The following is a 21,601-nucleotide window of genomic DNA, read 5'->3' on the forward strand; positions in this document are numbered from 1 at the left end:
ATACAGTGGTAAGTATTTGGGTACCTAAACATATCAAAACATAGAAAAGGCACAGTAAAAATACACTATTAAAATCTTATGGGATCACCATCATATATGCAGTCATTGACCAAAATGTTGTCATGCAGCACATGACTGTTTTAAGAATTTGCCTGTCATCTTTTATTACTGTCTATAACATTTGTGATTACACACACAAGTACTAGTACATACATACCCATATATACATGTGTATTTGTATTATATTCCATATACAAGCATGTTTACTTTGTAATCCTCTGTATTTATTTTCTGTGTTCTATAATGATTATAACGACCGTGTGTTGCTTTTACTATAAGAAAAATAATTCAAGTGATTTTCCTTTGGGCTTAAAAAACGCCAATGACTTATTTAAGTACAGAGAGAGTGAGAGAGAGCAACAGAGGGAGTGAGTAAGAGAGAGAGAGAGAGAAAGAGAGAGAACAGAAGGATGAAGAGAAGGAGGAGAAAGAGTACGTGGTGGTGGCAGAAAAGGAGGAGGAGAAAGAGAGAAGAACCTACCCGAATGATGAATCTGATTGCTGCACATCCAGAAGTTGCCATGACTTTTGCACTATTGGGGACAAGATTAAAAAGTGTAGGTACAATGGCTTCAGCGCCATGATCAAACTTGTTTCCCAAAACTGTTGAAAGATGACTACAAAGGAAGACAAAAAGTATTTTTAATAGTTTAGCATTAAAAATAGATAGGACCATATAATATTATTAATAAAATACTTTCTTTCTTATTTATTCATTTTTAGAGATATTTTTAGTGACAGTATCACTCTGTCTACCCCGGCTGAACTGCAGTGGTACTATCATAGCTCACTGCAGCCTCAAACTTCTGGGCTCAAGCAGGGCAATCCTCCTGCCTCAGCCTCCCGAGTAGCTAGAACTACACGCATGTACCACCACACCTAGCTGATTTTATTTTTTGTATAGATGGGGTCTTGCTATGTTGCCCAGGCTGGTCTCAAATTCCTGGCCACAAGCATCCTCCTGTTTCAGCCTCCCAAAGTGCTAGGATTACAGATGTGAGCCAATGTGCTCAGTCTTAAAATACTTTTACTGAATTAACTTAAGTATTTTTATTTTAATCAGTTCTAGTGGCTGAAAAACAAAGGAGAAAAAGGGAAGTCCAAATACTATATATTACTTGCTTTTCCTCATCCTTTATCTAGTCCAAAGTTGAAATTTGGCATTTTACTCATATCTTTGCAGTAGCACTTGGAGAAGCCATCTGATCGCAGAATTTAACTATTAACTCTAAGTAAATGTCACGTAAAATAATCAGGCCTGATTGCTCTGACCTTTGCTCTTTAACCATGAGATATTTCCATTGTGATGCCCCATTATCAATCTTAAGTTGAACATATTTTACAACCATGTTCAAAATCTTACCCAAATCAATGCTCCTCAAGACATTCTCTATTTCTACTTTTTTGGTCACAGATACTCCCTGACTTCTTTGGGGTAGGATTAAAAATACAGCTCTACCATATGCTAATTAGTTGGGTGATCTTAAGGACATCTGTCTTCTCTTTCCAAATTTGTAGTTAAACAACTAAATCAGCCTTTAATTATATGATTTTAGTTAAAACAGGCAGGATGCTGTAATCACAGTTTTGACAATGCTTGTAGTGTTGGTTAATTTCTATATATTTATATCTTATTTAAAATACATGGTTGGGATAGAGTTAGTTCCAAAAACTCAGGTTCTTGATTCAAAGAGGTACTCAGATTCAGACCTATTTAGTAGTGTTCAATTATGTCAGTTTTCTAATGTCTGAACTCAAAGGCAAAAAGGAACCTCAAATGAAAACCAGGGAGGTATTGTCTAGATGTTATCTTCCTTTAGAGAGTGTGAGTTTTAGAATTAAAAAAAGAAAAGAAAAAAAAAAAAACAAGAGTGTGAACTTTGTTCTAGTAGGCAGGTAATGTACTTGGGAATCAGCTTGATCTTTATAAGCTTGTTGGGAGAGGGGGTGTCTACAGTAGCCTTACTTTAGAGCTGATTTAGTACTACTGCTATACCATGATCTTTCTGGGGTCTCTACTGAATGCACTGGGTGTTCAACAAGGTTTCCTCATTCTAGCTGGTCAGATCCTGAACCTCTCCTATCCCCGTATGAGCTCTGGGAATTGTTGTTTATCTTATAGCTCCCAGGCAGTTCTTTTCTTTTCTCAAGGAGTTGTACCTTTCATTGTACAGATTAGTATTCAGCTAGACCCATGGGATCCCATATACTGATTTCTATAGCTCTTTTTCTTTGTATTTCTCTTCTCTCCAGTATCCTACACTGCAAAGTTTGGCCACCTCAGCCTTTCGAAACTCCAATCTCTGTTGCCTCAATTCAGTGAGGTTGCCTTGCTCTGCTTAGGTTCACCCTCCCTTGCCCAGGGTTTAGAAAGTGTCTCCAGGTCAAAACTCATAATACTCAACTCATTTGTGTCTTTCAAGACTCCTATTCCTACACTGGCTGCTGTCTATTATCTGGAAACAGTTTTACATGTTTTGTCCAGTTTTCTGCAAGAGGGTCAGTCCTATTTTAAGTGTATTTTTCAAGGTTACATTTTATGGATTTTTGTTTTGGTTTGGGTTGTTTTTGCTAGTTAGAGACATTTGATCATTTGGGTATATTAGTATACTGTATTGTACCTAGCAAGTTTGCTAAAGTTCCTTAATTATAATAATTTATCTGTAGATTCTCTTGTGGTTTTCTGCATGGATTTTATCATCTGTTCATAAAAACAGTTCTGTTCATTTTCTTGCAATCCTCATAGTTTTTATTACCTTTTTTTATGTTCTGACTAGAATATCTAATATAATCCTGATCAGAAATGCTAATAATATGCACCTTCATGTTCTCTTATCTTCAAAGAAATGTTTATACAACCACATATATAACAACAGTATTTAGGTCAGTAGTGGTAAATACAATTTACCACTAGTGTTCTACCATCCTTGTACTGTGGAAGACTATAAGCATACAGAATAAGTTTAGATTTTGGTAAGTTTATGATGAATGTTGCAATTCCAGGATAATTGCTAAAATATCAGAAATAGAGTACTTAATATCCAAATTAGTAATGAGAAAAGTGAATACAGTCAGTTGCCAGATCTATTCGTTTTCTCCTTACATTTGTGGAGTTAATGATCAAAAATTAACCAGTAGGGCTTTAGACATATAAATACATTTTAGGGTTATAAAGAGCTGTTAAGAAAGATCTTTTTTTTTTCAATCATACAAATTGAATCCTTATGTATAATAAAAATGATTTTTGGATCATATATACATTTTGGGGGTTTATCTTGCTACTGCTTTACTTAATGAGCACTGAATCAATGAGTACTAAATGCATTCATAAAAAATACTTATTGCAAAAGGAACATACTTACGCTACAGTAATGCAAGCTTCTCTAACCACCTGGGATCTAAGATCCTTGGCTGAAAGTTTAAGTGCTCCATCTAACAAGCGTAAATGTTGGAAAAAGCAATCATACTGGGCAGCTCCAGCAACAAGCAGTGATCGAATTTTCTTAAGCTGAAATAAAAAATATTTTCATTATTGACAAAAAAGGTGGCAGTCAATGCAAAAAAAAAAAAAAAAGCTACCTAAACTACATTATTCAAACAAAATATTTTAAAAAATGAAACATTTTAATGTTTCATTTTTTTATATTACTATATTCAGACATTTAGCAGCATTAAATGCATCATGTAAATAAACATGCAAACAAAAAGCTTTCTGAGAAAGAACATTATAGATTTAGTTATATGCACGACAGATATATGTAATCTATAAGCAGAAAAGTAAATTTTAATATTTAAGGGAGTCTTTCTTTTTTACTTGTGGTAAGATACACATTAACATAAAATTTACTATTTTAACCATTTTAAAGTATACAATTCAGTGGCATTAAGTATATTCACGATGTTGTACAAGTATTACCATTATTTACTAAAGGAGCCTATTTCTTTAAAGGGCCAAATCTGGAAACTCTATTCATTCATAAGCGGAAGTACGAAAGTAAAATGACCATCCATCAAGCTATCATCATGTTCATATGTTAACATTATGACACTGTGAAGCAAATGGCTCTTTCTCCCTATGTATATACCTTTAGCATTACTTTTTAGTATATGCCAAATGTTATCCATATGAACACCAGACATACATAATAAAATTACATCAATCAAAAGAGATACATGCAGGTGTGTATGTGTGCTCAACACATACTCAGAAGCTAAAAGTTTACTTATCGTCACCATTATCGTGTATAATTTCACATTTAACTCAGAGGTTTTCTAAATTTTAAAATATCTTTAAAGTTAAATCATATGGACTAAGGATGTAAATGTAAAAAAAAAAACCCAACCCAATATGGATATTAGGAAAAAAATCAAAAGAACAGTTATATAATCTTGGGATGTATAAGGAAGGGAAGACTATCATAAACATAAGAGAATTTCCAGAAGTGTCTAAATAATATTAACTAAAAATGAAATAAAAGTCACAGTACAGTAGGAAAAAATTACTTGCAACATACAATACACAAAGAATGATAATAAAATAATAAAAAGACAAACATAGTAGTTTCCTCTTATCTGTGGGGATACATTCTAAGACAGCCAGTGGATGCCTGAAATCTCAGTACTGAACCCTTTATGTACTATACATACATATGATAAATTTTAACTTATGAATTAGGCACAGTAACAGAGTAACAATAATAGTAAAATAGAACTATAACAATACACTATAATAAAAATCATGTGAATGCAGTCTCTATTAAAATATTTTCATATTTCCAGACCATAGTTGACCATGTGTAAATGAAACCACAGAAAGTAAAACCACAGACAAGGGGAGACTGTTGCAACCCAATATTAAACTGGACAAAATAAATGAATGAAATGTGCTCAAACTCACTAGTGACAAACAAATTCAAATTACAACAAAGACACATCATTTCTCCCCATCGCAATGGCAAAAATTTTAAAAACCTGGTATCATCCAGGATGAGAGAGAAAATAGATGCTCTCAAAGACTGCAAGTAAGACTGTAAATGACTAATACCTTTGTTCAAAATATTTTGGCAGCATCTACTAAAATAAAATCACATCTACTCTTTACTCAACAACCCATATTTTAAAATCTAACCTACAAAAATAAAAGCACCATTGTTACAAATGTGTGCAAAGATGTTTATTGCAACATTGTTAAAACGGCAAAAAATAAAAAACTGTGAATTCATCAAATGGGAAATGGTTTAATAAACATGTAGATATATTACCCTAAGGAATATATGTACATATTGATCTGCATTCAATAAATATCTGAGCAACATATACCAGGTATACTAAAAGAGCATGATTTATTACACTAAAAAAAGCAAGTTACTAAGTAATATATGGAATATGACCCTCATTTGTTTTTACAAAAGGGGTGGGGAAAAAACTCTGTTTATTTTATGATATATGTTTGAATATATATACGTAGAAAAGGACATACTCTAAATGAAAAGTTTGTTTCTTTAATAGGAAGGAAACTATTAAATTTTTCTTTATAATTTTCTGCATTTTTCTACTTATGACAATAAGTTTGTGTCACTTTTCTATTAGTAATTTAAAGAAAATTAAAAGATAACTAAAAGACCATCTGTTGTTTCCAAATGGGTAGTTTCAAAGTAAAACCAAAAAACCCTCAAGTACAAAGTTTATGTTTCATACTGACAACATTTATTCTGTTATGTTTCTCCACAGATAATCTGTGAGAACGATTTTTCTATATTAGACCCATCTCACAACTGAAGAAACAATATGAACCATAATTAACAAATCTGGAACAACATATTCTCTGTTAAAAAGTGTTATTTCATTTGGGAGGCCAAGGCAAGAGGATAGCTTCAGGCCAAGAGTTCAAGACCAGCCTGGGCAACATAGTGAGACCCTGTTTCTACAAAAAAATTTTAAAAATTAGCCAGGTGTGGTAGTATGCACCTGTAGTCTCAGCTATTGAAGAGGCTGAAGTGGGAAGATCACCTGAGCCCAGAAGTTTGAGGCTATAGTGAGCTATGATTGTGTCACTGCACTCTATCCCGGGTGACAGAGCAAGACCTTGTCTCATAAACACATACACATACACACACATGTACACACACACACACCCTACACAAAACCACGTATTTCAACATTTTAAGATATACAGACTGTCTAACAAAGAGAAGACAAAATGATCTTTTGTTCAGAGTATCATAAAAGCCATAGTTGCCAAAAGACCATATTTGATTTAACTCATCAAAATGGAGATTTTCATGATCAGTCAGATTGGGTGCTCTCAGAGCAGAAGGGAATCTTCCAATGGAGTCCCTTCTCTGGCTTCTTGAGGACTTTAAAGTACTCATTTGGTACATGTAATTTGGTCATTTAAATTTCAAAAATTCACACACTTTGAAATAAAATATACAGTCCGTTGCCAATACAAATATTGCTTTAAAATTTATCAAATATTTTCCTCAAGGTATTTTGGCTAAATAAAATATCCTTAACTCAACAATATCTGGCCTTTTTTTTTAAAATCATGGGTGAGAAATATTCATCACATTCATGTGAAAAGAAAGAAAAAAGTCAGATAAATGCACATAATGTTGTGAATTTATGTCAATACTATGAAAATATTCAGCATGTAGGAAAAATGAACTGCTTTACTGGTTAACTTTATATGACTTAAGGATGGTGCTGATAAGCGACTACGTAAAGCCCACAAAGAGGCCAAGGCCCTCTGAAGCTTTTAGCTTCCTGATCAGTCAACAAATACCACATGTGGAGCGGCTACCAAATATGTGTAGGTTAGTCACTATCTAACCAGCAAAAACAGAATAAAAATTGACCTTAAATCAGAAAATATCTATTATCTCAATGTATTATCTCAATTATCTTCTTTCTCCAGAAAGAAGTGTTATCTCTCAGACTCTATTTTATATATGAATACCACATAGTACTACTACTGAAATTCCATGTTTTTGAAAAGGAACACTAAAGGAAAGATAAAAAAAAAATAAAAAACTTACTGCATTGGCACGCTGATCCCAGTCATGTTTGTCATCTGACAAAATTTCCCTGATTTTATTTAATGTTTCTTCAAGTTCTCGACTAGAATAGATCTTAAAGAAAAGATTTGGAATTATAACAATATTTTTTGCCATAAACAATATAAAAATTGTAGCCTGATATTTAAAAGAATCTTTCAAGTAATTAGGTTATTTTCCATTCTGGCATCATTTCTTAACGGAGAATAGAAATACATTATAGACGATAATAAAATGAAATGCTTTGTCTTCCTTCTTGTTACTCTTTTTGCCATTTCTCCCCTCATGAGTAACTTCAAATATACTCTTAAAATACTTTGTAATTTTAAAACAGGATGCAAATATCCAAGAATTAATAAAAATAGGTCTAATTTCTCAAAATGACTTCAAGTATATAACCTATCTTATTGCATTCAAGACTTAAAACACAATATTGCAAAAAAGACATGTTTTAAGTGAGTTTTGTTTTTCTCTTCTCTGCCATGATAAATTGAAGCCAAGATAGCTACATGCTTGGTTTCCTCTAGAGCTGTGGTCCCCAACCCCCAGGGAAGAGTAGGAGCAGGCTAGCCAGGAAGGAGCGAGGAGGGAATGAGGGAGCGAGGAAGCCAGGGAGCCAGGGAACCAGGGAATCAGGGAGCCAAGGAGCGAAGCTTCATCTGTATTTACAGCTGCTCCCCATCCTTCACTGAAAACATTGTCTTCTACGAATCTGGTCCCTGGTGCCAAAAAGGTTGGGACTGCTGCTCTAGAGCCAACCATTTGCCAAACAGCGAAACACCATTATTCTTTCATTTATTTAACAAATATTCACATAACAGGGATGTGTACTATGCGAGGCACTAGGGAGATCAAGGTGAGCAAAAACAGACCTGGTCTTTGCCTTATGGAGGTTACAATCTAGTCAGGGAGATTTAAAATAATTAATTAAATGACATAAAATATGAAATTGCAAATAGGAAGTACCACAAATGAGGATGAAAGTCCCTATATGTCAGTTTAATCAGAGTTAATCTCACAAGTTTTACAGGATCAACTGGCAAAGCGGCAGAGGGTAGTGAAGGTATGAAGCTGGAACAGCTGCAGCCATACTGCTGACCACTAGGGAAGACAATGCAGAGGAATCAGAAATGAGAGATGGAGAGAAATGGAATCCTGATGATATTGTCTAAGTTCCTTCATCAAACTGCACTACCTATATCTTTCACTGTCAATAGCTATTAAATTCACCTTTCACTTTAAAAAGTGTGTGTGCATGTGTGCACAAAGAAAAGGAGGGCGTGAGACAAGGCTGAAGAAGTAGGAGGGGGACCAGACAACATTCTGTCAAAGAATGACTCTTGGGAGCTTCTAAGCTGGGTCTTTCCTGCCTCCCACCTTCCCTTCACAATAGCCCTTTTACCATTTTCCAGAAGAAAGGCAGGCCCCTCTCTCACCCCTAATCTTAATATGATGCACTGCCCTGGAATACAATGCAAGGCTCCCCTTCCCCAAACAAGGAAAAAAAGGGTCAACTCAAAAATTTACTTCAGTGATGGGGTACACAATTTTTTGAACATTCTTTTAGTGGGTATACAAGCAAAAGAAGTTTGAAAACCAGTAAGTTAGGAATCTGTTGCAGTAGAATGATACCTAGGTTTCTAACTTTTGTAATTAAGTAATAGTTTACACATACAGAATACTGGAAGACTAGGTTTTCGAGGAAGAAGATCAAGATTCTATTTTCAAACACTTTGAGTCTGAGATGCCTCTGAGACATCTAAAAGGAGCTGTTAAGTAAACAATCACAGTGGATTAATTATTTTGGAGCTCAGGAGAGGTCTGGCCTGAAGATAAAAACCTAGGTGTTATCTGTACAAAAGTGAGAACTGAAGTCATGGTGACTCAGTACGAAAATGGAGAGTGAGAAGACAGAGCCCAGAACTAATCCTTAAGAAATTCTAATATTTAATAGCCAAGTAGAGAAAGATGTACCTAAAAGGAGACAGAGATGAAGTGAACAAGAGGTACAATATGAAATAACATCATATTCTAAGTACCTAAAAAGAAACAACTAAACAGTGAATGTAGTCAACAGTGGTAAATACTGCTAAAATGTCAAGAAAAAACACTAAAACTGATTCTGGTGTTATGAAGATGATTAGTGATCTACTCAAGACCTGTTTCAATGGAGGAAGAAACTGGAAAGAAGTGAGATGAAATGAATGGCAGGTGAAGGTATGGAAATATCATGTACAGACAACTCTTTTGGAAGGCTGTGAGCAACAAAATAAAGAATATCTGGAGGATATGGAGTCAGGTGAGACTTTTTTTTTTTTTTAAGTTGAGGAACCCAGCCATGTTAACAGTGAGAAGGTTGCAGAAAAGAGCAAGAGCTTGAACCTACATGAGATCACTGATTATATAAATGTGTTAAGAAAGTAGGAAATAAAGGGCTTTGGATCACTGGCAGAGGTGCTGGCCTTTGAAGAAGGACCATGTTTCTGGAGCAAAATGACAGAAGGAATGTACAGTGGGAAAGAATGTAACAGAAAGATGGTGATCCCTTGATGATAATGACTTAATAAAGTAAGAGGCAAGGCCATGTAGTGAGAGAAGAGAGGAGAAAGCCACACTGATAGATGGAAAGAAATATGACTGATAGCTGAGGAAAGCAGAGAAGTAACTTGATCACAGAAACATAGCAAGGATATGAGATTGTTGAGGGCTCATTTATGTGAATTCCACTAAAGATCATGTGTCCTAACATGTGACTTTCTCTAGCAGCACTATTTCTGGGCTATGAAAATAAAAAAAGTTAAAAGCTGGGAATCACCTAGAGTTGTAGTTTTGCAAAAATGTTTTTTTAAAAAAAACACAACAAAACATTACTTGATACTTTACTCTGGGAAAAAAAAAAATCAGAGAAACAAGGGATTTTATTATCTTGTTTGTAGCCCTACTGCAAGAAACCATAGTATTAAAGCTTATATGAGGCTGGGTGCAGTGGCTCACGCCTGTAATCCTAGCACTCTGGAAGGCTGAGGTGGGAGGAGGATCGCTTGAGGTCAGGAGTTCAAAACCAGCTTGATCAAGAGCAAGACCCTGCCTCTACCAAAATTAGAAAAAATTAGCCAGGTGTGGTGGCGCATGCCTGTAGTCCCACCTATTTGGGAGGCTGAGGCAGGAGGGAGGATGACTTGAGCCCAGGAGTTTGAGGTTGCAATGAGCCATGATCAACCATTGTACTCTACCTGGGGCAACAGAGCAAGTCTCTGTCTGAGGGGAAAAAATACTTAGATGAGAAGGAAAGTAGAAGTGAGAGATGATGAATTAAGAGTGAGTATAAAAGGCAATGGACTGAAGATCCTTAAGTCATGGAGAAGTAGTTGTTAGAGCACTTGAAAAAGCAAAAAGATCCTGGTCAGTAGTGAGATGCTTCCATTAATGACTCTAGAGACAGAGCAATAACATATAGATAACTTCAAAATCCAACGTGCGACTATGAAGTGGATAACTAAGGTGAAGAAGGAGAAGAGGTCAAGAAACTGATGCGTCATTCAAATGGAAACTGAAGTCATCAAAAATGTGTCAAAGTTTAAGATAATTCTAATAGCTAACATGTACCCATCATGTGCTTCATCTGTATTGTCATATTTAATCCTCACAATAACCCTCTGAGTATGTACTAATAATTCCTATTTTAAGATAAGGAAACTGAAGTACTGAGGGTTAAGTAGTTTCCGAAGAGCTGGGATTCAAGTCTTGGCAGCAGTGAAATACGTCCAGATCAGTACCCAGCAATAATAAGGGGAATGGTCACAGAGCATGAACCTCATTTAAATGGGTGTAGGAATAATGGTCACCAAGTGATAATGAGGAGAACAAGCACAATAAACCTACTATCAATTGCTAAGGGCATAAGAGTCAAGAGTCATAAATAGCCTACCCTTTAAAGAGCTTAAGGAAAAAAAATCAGATTTTGATTAAGGCAATGACATTGAAGGGACTCTCAAAAAACGGAGTTAAAGACTTAGAGGAATTACTGCTTAAGAAACAGATGTTCCAGGGGGCACAGTGGAAGGTGTGGAACATTTAGAAGGGGGTGTGTATGTGGCAGATGATCAGCTGCAAGAAAGCAATGAGTAATTGTGAAACAGCTTTTCCTCTTCCATATAGTTGAGTAGCCCTTGGCTTCCCTGATACCATGACGTTACCAGTCTGACAATAACATATTGAATAAAAAATATTCAAGTTCAACTAAGTTTTATTAATTGTTCCTACAGCACTAATCTTTCTCTTATATGAAAAGTCTGGAAAATACAAAAGGAGGGAGTGATATGTTTTTCCTATTATTTAAAAAGTAAGTATCTTTAAGACAAAAATATTTCAATAAAGGGAAAAACATTCAAATCAGAGAATTTTTTAAAGCTTTCTCACAACTTTTTAAGATCTTAAACAGCTTAAGGACAACATTCCCTTTCAGAGAGCTAAGAAGGTAATATAGACAGTTTTTTAAGTAAAGCAATGTGAGATATTTTCCAATAGACATGCTAAAGAACATCAGCATTCACATTCATCATACTGGAAAAATACTTTAAGTGACAACTTCAAGTGCTGGCAAGGATGTGAAGAAATGAGAACTATCATACCTTTCTTGTAGGAGTCTTAACTGGTTCAAGAACCCTACACAGTAATATCTATTAAAGTTTCCATGCAATTCCATCCCTATGTTCACACTTAAAAAATATCTTATTTTAAGATATTTACTTTTTAAATTATAGGAAAAATATATCTCTCCCTCCTTTTGTATTTTACAGACCTTTCATTTGTAGGTAAAAAAATACCTACAAATAATCAAGGACATATGTACGAAAATCTTCATTGCAGCACAATATGTAATAGCCAAAAGTTAAGAAACAACCTAAATATCCAATCAACAGAAAAGATAAATCAACTGTGGTCTGTTCAACTCAATAGAATACAATACCATCTATCAATCCAAATGAGTGAACTAGAATCACAGATTTTACACTGTGAAAAAATATAAAAACCAGTATTGAGTAAAAAGTCAGGTAGTAGAATGTTACTTACAATATAACACTTATGTGCATTTTTAAGCCATGGAAATAATACTGTTATTTATAGATGTGTCCACTCTGACATCTTCATTTATGTCTACGTGAATGCCTTCCAAATTTCTATTGTCAACTAATTTCCAACATTCTCTGGGCTCAAACTTATTAATTCAAGAATCTGAACTTTAAGTTGGACATTGCAAGATAATGTGATTTAATAATACAGATTCAATGTTATTTGAGCCTCACTGAAAAAAAATCAGTTGAAAATCTAATTGTATCAACAAGTAACAGTTTGGTAATAATAAGTCAAATATTTCATTTATATAATCATTTAAGGAAAAAAGAATTTTAAAAAAGGTACAAAGACAAATAATTATATGAACAGGCACGCAGGCAATATTCATGGGGAGTGCCATGTCACTTACCTGAATAGAAGGGACATCTGTAAAAGCTTTTATAAAGTCATCTTCATCAACTGCTCCAGCACCTCCTTCCTTGGAAGCACCTGCTAATTAAAAGGAAATTAGCTTCCTAAGGTTTATTTTTAAGCATTTTAGCACTAAGTACAATATGAAAAATAAAACCCTTTGGATATTAACAAAGGCATAATTTTGAGGGCTATTCCATTTTATAAGAAAGCATTTTAAAAATCTCCAATTTTCAGAAAAGTCGAGGTACTTAGCAATAGTTGATTAACTCTCCATAAGGTACTAGGCTAGGCTGGCTGTAAAATTCAAACTGTAAGAGCAGAGTGCCTGACCTTCCCCCACTCCATTCAATGCATTAGCAAACACACAAATACAAGAGAAAAGATAAACATTTAAAAAGTTAGTGACATTTTGGGCTGGATGATTAAAAAAAAAATTTGAGCAGCAACTTAAAATGACACTAAGAGTCAAGAAATGACGGCAAATAAGTGATGCAGAGGATCTGTGTATGCTGCTATGGTCAGGAAAGCATACATGAAAGAAATGAGGGTCTTGAAATAAAATTTAATTATTCAAACAAATGAACTGTGTAGTTAAAGAAATGGACTTCAGCTACACAAGACGTGTATCAGAACCCTGGCTGATACAGGTGGTATTACTTTCTACTTCACACATTTATTTCTTCACAATGAGAATTCAACAAACAAAATGAACTTCAACTACGCAAGAAGTATATTCCAAGGAATGATTAACTTTAAAAACCTCCTAAATTAAAAAGTTAAATTAAAAACATCTCCCTAATTAAGTTTGTCATTTACCAAAAAAATTAATACTTCAAAACTGGATTTAAAAAATTAACATCATCAAATAAAAAGTACTCAGGATTTCCAAAGATATGTAAGGAAGTCCTAATCTTAAAAAAAAAAAAAGAAAATCTTTGAAGATCTTTGTATGTAAGTTTTAACAGCATTAAGAAATGGACCACAGAACAGCATAACAAAGTTGTAAGGCAAGAAAACTACAAATTAAAAGTAGTGGTAATAGGCCGGGCGCGGTGGCTCACGCCTGTAATCCTAGCACTCTGGGAGGCCGAGGCGGGTGGATCATTTGAGTTCGAGACCAGCCTGAGCAAGAGCGAGACCCTGTCTCTACTAAAAATAGAAAGAAATTAGCTGGGCAACTAAAAATATATAGAAAAAATTAGCCGAGCATGGTGGCACATGCCTGTAGTCCCAGCTACTTGGGAGGCTGAGGCAGAAGGATTGCTTGAGCCCAGGAGTTTGAGGTTGCTGTGAGCTAGACTGATGCCATGGCACTCTAGCCCGGGCAACAGAGTGAGACTCTGTCTCAAAAAAAAAAAAGAAAGAAAAAAATGAAAAAGAAAAGTAGTGGTAATAAATTTAATAAACTAAAAGGGAAATTAATGCATGCTTGCTATAGAAAATTCAATTACAATATGTAAAATTACAGTTATATTTTCGATATTAAAAAATCCAATGAAACTAAAGTACTCTCAACCCCACCCCCATGATCAGTCTTTGTAGCTAACTGAATAACTGCAAATAATCAGTTAAAGCAAAGAAACAAGAAAGAAGATACATAACCATATTATCTTAACTAAACATCTTAAAATATACATTCATTTGCAAATCTCTTGATCTGGGACTATTGTTTTTTACTATGGGTTCTCTGATACAGAATGAAGATGCCTAGATTTTTACAGTTTCTCCCCAGTCTTTCACAGCTGTCTTACTTAGGCAAATTGACAAAAATTCCTTTAGGGAACTGTCCTTACTCAAGTAGTTCCTAAACACCAGTTTTCATAAAAACTTTCTTTCCACATTCACGTTTTGTTCATTTATATACCACTTTCTTGCAAATTACTTTATTAAAATAATAAGAGCAACCAATAGGCAAATTTGAGAACAAGTAATTGACTCCTGGAAAGTATGTCTCATCTGTGGAGGAGACATGTGCAGATGTACCAGAGATGACACAGTAATGACCTGAGTGCACTCAAGAGTAGAAGCCAGACAGTTTACAGAAGAATAGAAAAGTGAAGGGGAGATCAGATTGAAGAATTACTATAGTATATGCAGTTTACAAGAGACATCATATATAGAACAGAATGTTAACTCCAATATATAGCCTAACCCACTAGCTACAAAGACAACATCGAAAGCCTTCAAGGGGATGCAGAACATCTGAATAAATCCCAAATAAAACGAGAAAAATGTGCCATTGACTAAGGACACATATAGGGAAGGCTGATTTTGAAAGTCATAATTCACTTTAATCATAATGCCTTTATTATCCATGAGGCATATCTTATGCACGGGGCCAAAAAAACTGGGGGGTGGGCGAGGAGTGCAGAAATTAAATGGCTTTTAAAATCCCACACAAGCTGCTCAGAGACAAGGCTACAAATATCACTATGGCTATCTCAGATGTGATAATCTGGTTTCCAACCTAGACATAGGCATTACCAAATTTGGTAAAAGCCTGGATGATGTGAATAGTTGACCCCATCCTACCTCATTCTTACCTTTGAGAACCACTTTGTCTAAGGAGAGCTGCTGCTAATGGGAATACACTGGGTACACGACAAGGGAAATGCTGAGCTCCCCATTCTAGCCTGGCTTATCTTTTCTATGTACTGTAAGTAAATCTTTTATGATCCTAGTTTGCCTAATGTTTCCCCTCACCTTGGTCTTGATTTTCTGGCCAACAAAATAGAAAAAGGGTATCTGCAGGGGGGAATAATCTGTTGAATGAACTGTTTCACTTCACAACCATCATTCCATTTTCTGGCACAGTTTTAAAGTTCACCTAAAAAATGCTATATGATACTTTTAGCACCAGCAAGGAGAATGGATACGATAGGAAGAGAGCCAAAAAGAATAACGGATCCTATTGTCAAATATTTCCACAGAAAAGGAGAGGAAAGTGTGCACAGCAAGAGAAGACCTATTTAGATAAAATAAGTTTGACAGCAAAAGTAGAGTCTGGGCTGAAGGGAATGCTAGCTTCCAACTTGTCTAAATCTTCCTCAAATATAATTGGGCCAATCACCACACAAGAACGTATTAATGGGCTAAACCAGCAGAAGAGCTTTGCTTAGCTGTCTAACCACTTTACAATAGAGCTCAGCAAATTTTTTTGTGAAGGGCCACATATTAGTAGTAAATATTTTAGACCTTGTGGGCTATGGTTTCTGCTGTAACTAGTCAATTCTACAACTGAAGCATAAAAGCAGTCACAGACAACATGTAAATAAATGAGCAAGGCAGTGTTCCAATAAAGCTTTATTTATGGACACTGAAATTTGAATTTCATATAGCTTTACCTATCTTGCAATATTATTATTGTTTTAAACATTTTTAACCATGTAAAAATATAAAAACATACTTAGTTCATGGGCAAAACAAAAACAGGTGGTTAAGCCTGTGGGCTATTGTTTGCTGATCCTTACTATAGAACTCACCCCAAACTGGTAATTACTTGGATTGTGTGTGTGGGGGGGGGAGGAGGGATTAAAAATTATTGCCATTCAAGAGATATATGATGGTTTCCAGTGTGCTAGACTGGCTAGAGTAGACACATCTCAGAAATTCCCAAATATTACCTTAGAGGTTTAAGTAAGAGAAAATTCCATTCTATTTAGTCCTTAACTACTACTAAGGTGAAGTGCTGGATACAAAGGTGAATGAGGCAAAAGGCTAAAATAGTACGCTTCAGATACAGGAGCAAGGAGAACAAAGCCCCAGAGGTGTAGAAAAAAGCAGGTTCTTTCTCGGGCTATAATGAAGAGAGAAGTACTAAAGAACAGGATAAATTATTGAGAAATAACATGGTGGTAAATATGGAGTGAACTCCAGTGAAATTCATACAAAATCCATAATTTTTTGAGAGAGTTGGACTAATGAAAGCACTAGCTTTCGAAGAGTGCTCTGTACTGCTTTATACCATTGCAATGAAGAGACAGTTTAAAACAAGAGCCTTCTGGAGGATCCTCAACTTTTTAAGAGAAACAGGTTGAAGAAGATACTCAGTTGCAAAACATAAGAGCATTACTTAAGTAAAAGGAGGAAAGGTCTCAAGGGACAGAGCTCAAAGTCCAGGACAGAACCAAGAACAAAAGAAAGCAATGAATGGAACTCTCCTCAAAGAACATGCACAATCCCTGGGGAAGGGGAACCTGATAACAGATCCCTGGCTGGATTTCAAAATTGCTGTAAACCAGAGACTACTATGAACTTCCTGTTCCTCCCTTTTTTGAATGGGAGCTGCTATTATGTTTATCCTGTCCTGGTACCACCACTGTATATTGAGTATGTAGTGGGCAGGTAAAATGTCTTTAGTTCATAGCCTCAGGATGGAGAGAAGCCACATCAAAGAACCCTCATCTGCATCTGGACTTGATATAGATTATAAGATCATGAACTTCAAGCCAGATGCCATAATTAGAATGAGATTTTGGGAGGATGTCTGTGAATGTTTTTTTGTATGTGGGCGGTATGTGAATTATTATGGTCAGAGGGTATACTGAAGTAGGTTGTTTGCAATGACAGCTGCAACAATCCTCTCATTTCTGACTGCAGGCTCCTTTTACAATGTGACTTTGCAGCTCTTCCCATTCAAAAGTGAAGTCCCCAACAAGTGGCAAAAAGTAACCTAGAATTCTTGGACTGAGATAAGACTTAGAAAGCTTCTAGAATCCCCATTTTAGGCCCAAAGGATTCCCACCAACTATCAAACAATGAGTTCACAATCAAAGAGCAAATACACGAGAAGGCAAACCATTATGAATTAAGAGTCACAGGGAACAGACAATAGATTTAAAAGCTGTAGATATAAGAATTGTCCAATATGGACTACAGGTATGAATATATATATTTAAAGAAACAAAGATGGAATCACAAAGATAACCAATCAACAAGAGGCCATTAGGAATGAAAAGATGAATTTAGAGGGTGAAACGAAACAACTTAAATTGAATAATTTGACTGCTAAAAAATTTTTAAAATTATATTGAAGAAATAATCAGAGAAGTGGAAGATACATCTGAATACCTTACCTAAAATGTGGCAAAAAGAAACAGGAAAATGGAAAGATATAAAGAGATATGAAGGACAATATTAGAATGTCCAATATATGTCTATTTGGAGTAGCTGAAATATATAGAATAAAAGAAAAGCAATATTTAAAACAAGTGTGAATTTTCCAGGTTGATAAACCAGGAATCTATAGACTCAGGATGCACAACATAACCCAGGTAAGCAAAATAGATAAAAAGAAATCCACACCTAAAACTCTGTGGTGTAACTTCACAACCCCAAAGACAGAGGTAGTAATCAGATAAAAAAGAGACCACCTAGAAAGAAAGAGTAATTTGAACAGATTTCTCAAAAAGAACACCAGGAGCCAGAGAGACTATTATTAAATCTTTCAAGTTTTGAAAAAAGATATTGTCTAAAATTGTGTACCTAGCGAAGTTAACTTTTAAGACTACAGTGGAAAAGATTAAATGTACTGAAAATGAATAAAACAAAACCATCATTATTATTTAACACAATAACTACCATGTGAGTTGTATTTAACTCATGCTAGTTTTAAGCCTGGGGCCTCATGAAGCATATGTAACTCACATGTCTCCTCACCTTGGGAGCCACATGAACTATTTTTCAAGTTGCATATAACTCACGCAAAGAAAACAACAAAAACACAACAAAATTTTCATTAAATTAGAAAGGATCATTTTGTTTTCTAAGTTTTTATTCTGTTTTCATAATAAAACACTGGCCCCATGGAAAAAATATTTTTTTGTAGTGTGGCAGTCAATGTGTTAAAGATGGTATGGGGTTGGCAAATTCTTTCTATAAACGGTCACATAGTAATATTTTAGGTTCTGTGGACCATATGGTCTCTGTAGCAATTACTCGACTCTTTGCAAATGAATGGGTATGGCTGTGTTCCAATAAAAATTTATTTACAAGACCAGGTAGACAGCCAGCTTTGGCCTGCCAGATGTAGTTTGCCAAACCCTAGTGTATACATAGGAAACCCAAACTACCCTTTGACCAACAAAGGATACAGAGTTTCAGTTAGATAGGAGGTATAATAAGTTCAAGAGTACAACGTGGTGACTATAGTTAACAATGCACTGTATTTTCAAAAATTGTTAAGAAAGTAGATTTTAAGTACTCTCACCACAGAAAAATTAAGTATGTGAGATAATGAATATATTAACTCAATTTAGACATTCTACTACATATACATATTTCAACACAATGTAGTACACAATAAGTATACAATTTTTGTCAATTGAAAAAATAATATATTGTAAAATCATTAAAAATCAACTTATAAGGTGGCTGGATATAAAATCAATGTACAAAAATTGATTTCAGTTCTAAGCACTAACAAAAAAATTTTAACTTAAAAAATACTATGCTCAATGGTAACAAATACTTTGAGGTATTTAGAAATCAACCAAACAAAAAAAGTGAAAAAATTTCAGAAAATAATAAATTTTAATGAGACAGAGTACTGAATGGAGAAATATTCCATATTCATGAAGAGGAAGAACTGGTATCATAAAGATGTCTAGTTTTCCCTAGGTAATGTAATAATAATCAAGCTTCCAAATAGGTTTCTTGTAGAACTTGTCAAGTGGATTCTAAAATTTATTTGGAAAAGCAATGGGCCAAGAATTATTGAGACATTCCTGTAGAAGAAAAGAGAGGGAGTACTTGTCCAACCAGATATGAAGACTTACAAAGCTGAAATAATTATGAGAATTAGGTTCTAGTGCAGGGACTGATCAACTAACCAAATAGAAAGTTCAAAAATAAATCCACAAATGTATGAAACTTTGATACATAGAAGTGATTTAGATCAAAAGGGAAAATAAGAACCATTCAATAATACTGTCTCCAAATTCAACAAAATGTTAAGACAATGGATTATCCAGTTAAAAAAAAAAGATATTTCCTTCTCAGGTACTAAAACTTACAGTAGACATTTTGATTTCCTTGGGAAAATGGAAGGCATTTAAATTCAAATAAAGTGTTCAAATAAATATTCTAAAACCCACAGAGAGCAAAAACAGCAAATAAAATCACCCATAGCCTATGCTTTTAATATGATAAAGAGACAAATAACACTAAAACTTCAAACTTCAATTTATAAGTAAATAGGGAAAACATAAACATCCAAGACCAGCAATGTCAACTACAAAGCCCTTACTGTAACAGGTAAATCAGGAGGATCTGGGTAGTTGTGTAACATAAACATCAACTAAGGTTTCCCCCAGGACCAGATATAAGTAGCACTTGGAAGGCGGAGGTAACCCTTTAATCTGGGCAGATAAAGGAAAGGAAGAAATAAGAGATAAGGGCTCTATTGAAACAGGATGGTAATCACAGAATCAGAAACAGAAAACCTCCCACATGTCATTCAGTAAAGAAGCTGCATTTCACTATACCAACAGGAGAGGGCATTCTTGAACTAAGAAACTGAGCAAACCTTTTTTCCTGGCCCCACAGAATCATTTGTTATTTGTAGTCCAGAAAATCCAATACATTATCGTAAATGGGAAAAGTAATCTAACATCTGCACTAGGCTACAATAAGAAGAAAACAAACAATGAAAATCTTTTCTGCTGATCAAAGTAAAGTAATTCCCTCAAAAAAAACAAGTAGATAAAAACTGTAACATACTACTTCAACATGAATTCAATATAATTAAATAGCAATTGTAGGTATGAAAGAAGAGTAGGAATACCAAGTATTCTGAATAGATATGGAAGATAAAAAACAGCTGGCTAAAGTCATGAAAGAATTTTCTTTTAAAAGACAAAATCATCTGAGAAATAAATACTACATTACTAAGTATGCAAGAGAGAATAAATATATCCTGGTTTGAATAAAAAAGGCTATAAAAATATTCTTAGGGCATTTTAGGAAGTTTGAATATAGAAATGAAGTGCTTAAAAGAAAGTGAGTATATAGGTTAAGAATAAATTTACAGAAAATAAAAAGGCTAGAGAAACAAGTTAAACACCACCACAAAGAAATCAGATAAATCCAGAACATAGGACAATCTTACAAGACAACTGGCCTAGACTCTTCAAAAAACTAATATCATGGAAATAAAAATACATGAGGGGACTATTTTATAGATAACATAATAGAATTTTCTTGCATATGATAATAATATTATGATTATAATGGATCATGCCTTTTAAGTCTTAGGCGGTACATAGTAAATATTTGGGGTGAAATGTCATGATGTCTACAATTTGCTTTCCGATGGTTGAAATTTTTAACAAAAGAATGTGTGGGAATATATCTACAGAAAAAGAATTCAAACAAATATGGGAAATAACTAGTTATTAAATATAGGTGATGAGTGTTCACTGTATGTCAACTTTGCTGTATACTCAAAATTTTTCATAATGAAAAGTATGGGAAACCACTCACTAGCTAGAGTAGGTACAAACAGATCAGAAAAAAAGGCAGTATTTCAATTTAATGGAATAAAGGATGTTTTATTTAATTGCACAGATATAATTGGCCATGCATAAGAAACAAATTAAAAAGAATATACCGCCACCTTATACAAAAACAAATTCCAGGTGTACTAAACAAGCTAAATATAAAATAGTTAATGTTTTAGAATAAATGAGACTAGTTTTATAATCTTGGTACTGTATAGTAGTCCTATAAGACAGCAAATTTGGGGCCGGGCATGGTGACTCACGCCTGTAATCCTAGCACTCTGGGAGGCCGAGGCGGGCGGATCGTTTGAGCTCAGGAGTTCAAGACCAGCCTGAGCAAGAATGAGACCCCGTCTCTACTAAAAATAGAAAGAAATTAGCTGGACAACTAAAAAAAAGAAATAACATAAACATCCAAGACCAGCAATGTCAACTACAAAGCCCTTACTGTAACAGGTAAATCAGGAGGATCTGGGTAGTTGTGTAACATAAACATCA

The 21,601-nt window shown here is 34.7% G+C and overlaps 1 protein-coding gene across 1 annotated transcript in view; it reads right to left on the reverse strand.

Moving 5' to 3' along the window:
* The window catches only part of CLASP2 (cytoplasmic linker associated protein 2), a 196,750-nt gene that overhangs the window by 104,549 nt on the left and 70,600 nt on the right, over window positions 1-21,601 (reverse strand). The window contains exons 9-12 of the mRNA XM_012646884.1: window positions 12,601-12,680; window positions 7,098-7,190; window positions 3,423-3,568; window positions 542-677 (exon numbers count right to left, since the gene is read on the reverse strand). Coding sequence (XP_012502338.1) covers window positions 542-677; window positions 3,423-3,568; window positions 7,098-7,190; window positions 12,601-12,680 — 455 coding nt within the window. The remainder of the gene's footprint in view (window positions 1-541; window positions 678-3,422; window positions 3,569-7,097; window positions 7,191-12,600; window positions 12,681-21,601) is intronic.

This window comes from Propithecus coquereli, unplaced genomic scaffold, assembly GCF_000956105.1.
Source record: "Propithecus coquereli isolate 6110/MARCELLA unplaced genomic scaffold, Pcoq_1.0 Scaffold251, whole genome shotgun sequence".
Classification (NCBI taxonomy): Eukaryota; Metazoa; Chordata; class Mammalia; order Primates; family Indriidae; genus Propithecus; species Propithecus coquereli.